The sequence below is a fragment of the Pundamilia nyererei genome, unplaced genomic scaffold (genome assembly GCF_000239375.1).
Source record: "Pundamilia nyererei isolate P.nyererei 1_Seehausen unplaced genomic scaffold, PunNye1.0 scaffold00348, whole genome shotgun sequence".
Lineage (NCBI taxonomy): Eukaryota > Metazoa > Chordata > Actinopteri > Cichliformes > Cichlidae > Pundamilia > Pundamilia nyererei.
Window position 1 is genome coordinate 324,424 of NW_005187749.1, and position 4,800 is coordinate 329,223.

At 43.2% G+C, this 4,800-nt stretch overlaps 1 protein-coding gene across 6 annotated transcripts in view; it reads left to right on the plus strand.

The window, feature by feature from the left end:
• The window catches only part of nav3 (neuron navigator 3), a 184,254-nt gene that overhangs the window by 96,465 nt on the left and 82,989 nt on the right, over nt 1-4,800 (plus strand). For all 6 annotated transcript variants that reach the window (XM_005752184.1, XM_005752185.1, XM_005752186.1 and 3 more), the window contains exon 8: nt 2,754-3,858. In XM_005752184.1, the coding sequence (XP_005752241.1) occupies nt 2,754-3,858 (1,105 nt within the window). The remainder of the gene's footprint in view (nt 1-2,753; nt 3,859-4,800) is intronic.

Sequence of the window (4,800 nt, forward strand, 5' to 3'; positions counted from 1 at the left end):
ACACACACACACACACACACACACACACACACACACACACACACACACACACACACACACACACACAAACACTCACAATGTATGCTGTAATCAACGTTTATGCCTGTGCCACATGACTGCCTGGACAAGAAATGACCATCTTGAGACAGTCTTGTGATGGGACCACATAGGACCAGCTATAAACATATTCATATTCAGACTCATAAGTACACAGTAACTATAAAGTAATATATTACTATTAGTTGCAGACACAAGTAATTAGTACATATTTGTTGAACTTGGGACTAATGGATCTGATTACACATATTTTAACCTGGCTCTCGTTTTCATCTCATCACCTGTAAAGTTTTATCACTCCACACTTAGGAAGCTATCATGCTGACAAACTATTCCCACAGACAGCCATTTAATACCTTGCAAAGTCTAAATGCCTTTGTGCGTATTCCTGCAACAATAAGTGTTGCAGGAATAAGCATAAGAATAAACTCCAGGACCACACTTTGCCAGGAAGACACACGCTCAAAACAACAGCTATGCTACTGGAGCTGCAAATGTTTTTTCTTTGCACCAGCGTTTAACTGATAAGTCTTCAACCCATATTTAGCTCTTTTGGTCTCATCTGAGATTTGAAACTTTGCTATTGTGACTTATCTCAGCTTTTAAACCTATTCATGGTAGAAAAAGAGGGGGGCTGCCAGTTCATTATCCTTTTTAATTAACTTGAAACTGATTTTGTTGTTGTACAGATATCCTTTCACACAAACCCACCAGCACATTCAGAACAGATCCATACACTTTAACACATGTTAAAAAATGATTTTATTTTAACATAGATTGGCTACAACAACACATATAACTGCAGTTCCACTTAGACTTACACCCTAGCAGACACTCCTTTATTTATTTAACTTGTTACAATCATTCTAATATTAAAAAATTGTTATTGGCTAAAAATGTCTCCAGTTGTCAGTTGCTTGTCACATTATTATATGGTTATCCGAATCAATCCTTAACTAATGTGAAGCCAACAGATTTTTGCTCTAGTCCAGGGGTAGGGAACTCCAGGCCTTGAGAGCCGGTGTCCTGCAGGTTTTGGATGTGTCCTGTGATCCAACACAGCTGATTCAAATGGCTAAACTCCTCAACATGTCTTGAAGTTCTCCAGAGGCCTGGTAACGAACTAACCATTTGATTTCGGTGTTTTGACCCAGGGTGAGCTCTAAAACCTGCAGGACACCAGTTCTCGAGGCCTGGAGTCCCCTACCCCTGCTCTAGTCAGTCCCTTTTAAAGCCTTCAAAGTGTGGCCAAACCATTATCAGGTATCTTACAGCCATTTCCTAAATTACAGTTTAAACAATATTATATAAAGGAGGGCCTGACACTTTACAGCCTGACACATTGTGCCGAATGCACTGAGGTGTTTTCAGGCATGTTTAAAGGTTTTACAGGATGTTGTCAGAAGCATAAGCCGGTTAAAGTGTTTCGGTCCCAGCCACAGCTCAATCTGAGCCCCCCTCCTCTGCCTGCCTGAGGAGGCTTTAAACTGCAGAGTGGGGGTGACTCACAGCCAGCTGAACCCTGCTCACTGTGCTGAGTGACAGCCAGACAGACAGACACTCAGTCTAATGGAGCATAACTTCATGCTGTCACTCTGTCGCCTCTCTCTATTTACCCTATCATAATTCTGCTGATACTTTTTTACCCGCTATTTGTCTCTTTCAGTTAGAAAGTAACTCAAACTTGTGTTCATGGGGAGGTGAAGTTGTGTTCATGTGCATACCTAACGCAAATGCTATACAAATGAAAGTAGAAAGAGGAAAAAAGAAATGCAGAATATGAATATCCCAAAATAAAAAATGTTAAGGGAATGAAGCTGCAGAGTAAATAAAAAAAAGCTTCTCAAACTTTCATTTGTTGTTTTACTCATTGGGAGGTGGATCTTTTCCAGAAAAGGTCAATATTTTAATTGAATGGCTTCCTTTCAGGAAATTCTCCTTTATTATTTATGATGGTGAGAATTTGTTTGCCACTACCATAACATGATAGCCTGTCCTTTATAGGTCTGTTATATACATGTATACATGCGGTTACAGGTTACAAAGAATTGTAACAAGAAGGTAAAACACTGTTGAATGCAAACTCCTTGTAAGACACCGGTGTTGTAATAAACATGAAGTCTTTTCTTTTAACTCAACTCGCTGTTGATATCCTGTCACCTGAGAATAAGCTCTGGGGTTTTATTTTTGTAATTTTTCCCAAATAATGTAAGAGTTAACTATTTTTTGCTGAATGTGTGTAAAACCACAAAGGAAGTCAGCAGGGAGTCAGCTGAGTATTCTGAACTAGTTTTTCTTGTCAAATAAATCCAGGAAGCCTGCGGAAGTGTAGCATTTTAGCTAATAACTTGTTGGTAAATGACTATGATAAAAAGTAAAAAAAATAAAATAAAATAAAATAGGAAAATTGCATTTAATTATCAAATTGCAATAAATTTTGGGGAAACCTAACACTTTACAGGTAGCGTAATGCAGCATACATGACTAATCCTCCTTTTTGTAATCAATTCTGTGCAACATCTCAATGGGAAAATCATTCCAACCAATCTCATCACAAAAAGATTAGTAATAAATTGTTGCAGCTTATCAATTGGTTATTTGAAATTGCAAATTTGTACATCAAAAACTGTAATTCACCAGATATCCCTTTTAATCATCATCCCGTATTTTTCTTTCTCTCTACTCTCTTTGTTCAGAGGCTGTGAGAGGCATCCCAGTACCTAGTGGGATGAATGGAAGTGGTGTTGGTGGCATGGTTCCCACCAGCCTCAGCGGGCAGCAGCTGGCCTCTGCCATCCCTTCCCCCACAGCTTGCAAGTCCTGGCGCAGCAAGTCTATGAATCTTAAGCACAGCGCAACTTCATCCATGCTGGCAAGCCCTACACACTCCCCTTCTACCACCCCATCACCGCAAGCCCCAGAAGGGGATGGGTCAAAAGTAGGGTCAAGTGTTGCACTGCCTCAGAGGTCAATGCTGGAGAAATTTCGGTTGATTAACCCCCGATCGGCTTCAAGAGCATCACCATCTGTGGTGGAGATGGCTTTGCAGGAGGAAGATGACCTATCAGAGTATGGTGAAGATGGATTGACACCTACAGGGTCAGCGTGCAGCAGTGTTAGTAGCAGTGCTACAGCCAAACAAATGGCTACAAAGACCCCTGTGTCGTCCCTCACCGCACCAAGCAAAACGTCCTCATCTTCACCCTCTTCTTATTCAAAGGCGTCTGCCAGTGGTAGCAGGTCTCAAGCCTCCTCCAAAGACAAGGAGGACAAGAGCAAGTCTGGGAAGTCCTGTAAGGACAGCTCTCCCCCAAAAGAGGAGCGCGACACATTTCCCGAGTCCACGAAGAAGTCCTCAAAAATTGCCAGCCTCATCCCAAAAGGAGGGAAGTCATCGTCAGGGAAGAAAGATGGTGGCACCCCCTCAGCTTCAAGCAGCATCCCAAAGCCAGGACTTAAAGGTCCCTTGGCATCATCAGCAAAGCCGCAAAGTCAGTCCCAGGCCCAAAACCAGGCCGCCTTAAACAGCAGCGGAAATATACGGGGAGGAGAGGGAGAGAGGGCCAAGCTAACCAAAGGGGGGCAAAGTGGGAGTTTCTATATCCAACGCTCCGTAGGGGGCTCAGAGGGCAAACGGACCAGCATGACCTCGTCCACCAGCACCTCAGCCCTGTCTGCGTCCACTGTGGGAGGAAGTGGGGGAGGGGGAGGAACACCAGGAGGAAATGGAGTAGTTCAGCTTCCCCAGCAGCAGCAGCACAACCATCCTAATACAGCTACTGTGGCCCCCTTCATGTACAGGTGAGGCACGTGTGTGTGTGTTTATTTGTCCTATCGTCATCACTCAAAGGACACCCAGCGAGAGCAACCTGTTGACCCGTTTTTTGCCTGCACACATTCACACATGCTTACAGTCATTCACACACCCCATGAGATCTTGGAGTTCTCCCAGTGATCAGCTGGAGCCTCCCCACTGTGCGTCTTGCTCTCGCCTCCACATCCCTTCACAGGCATCACCGAACAAATTAACATCCACTCCCTGCTGCTTGCCAAAGCCTATTATTTAACTGTCTGGGTTTCATCTTTGATGTGAGCATCCAGACATTGGCAGTGTTCAAGAACTCATTCCCCTTCTCTCCATTCAGCTAGTGTTGTTAGAGGCATGCATCTGGCACATGGTTTCATGATGTTACAGCAATCAGAGGTGCAGGAAGTGGGTAAATCCCAAAGAAAAAAAATAGTCTCTAGGATGGCTTTGTGTTAGGAGAGAAAGGGAGTTAGGAATCCCATTAAACAAGACTAAATCCTTCACCCTTTCTCTCTCTCTCTGAACTACCTCCTCTGCAGCGCACAGTCAGCTCTGCCACATTCAGCAGTGCCTCTTTCGAGCATTAGCATTCCTTTAATCCCACACATTTAGTGAGCTTCTGCGGCTATCAGTCCTGAGGAGATAATGAGTGATAGTCAGCTCTGAAGCAGGGAACTAAAACTTAAAGTGTGAAAACACAAGCAGCCTACTCAGTGAGCAAAAAGTAAACAGAAGCATTGAGTGTAGTAGAAGTGGATGGACCATCTGTGATGTTACCCAGAGTTTTCTGAGAGAACATTTTAAAGCTTGGACTTCTACTCACTGTTTCTTGCCATCTTGGTCAGTAATTGGAACTAGAAAGTTCAAATTTGGCATCCGTCGCAGCTGCTCCTATATATACATCTCTCAGTTGTTAAGAAAGTCTCTTTTTTTTT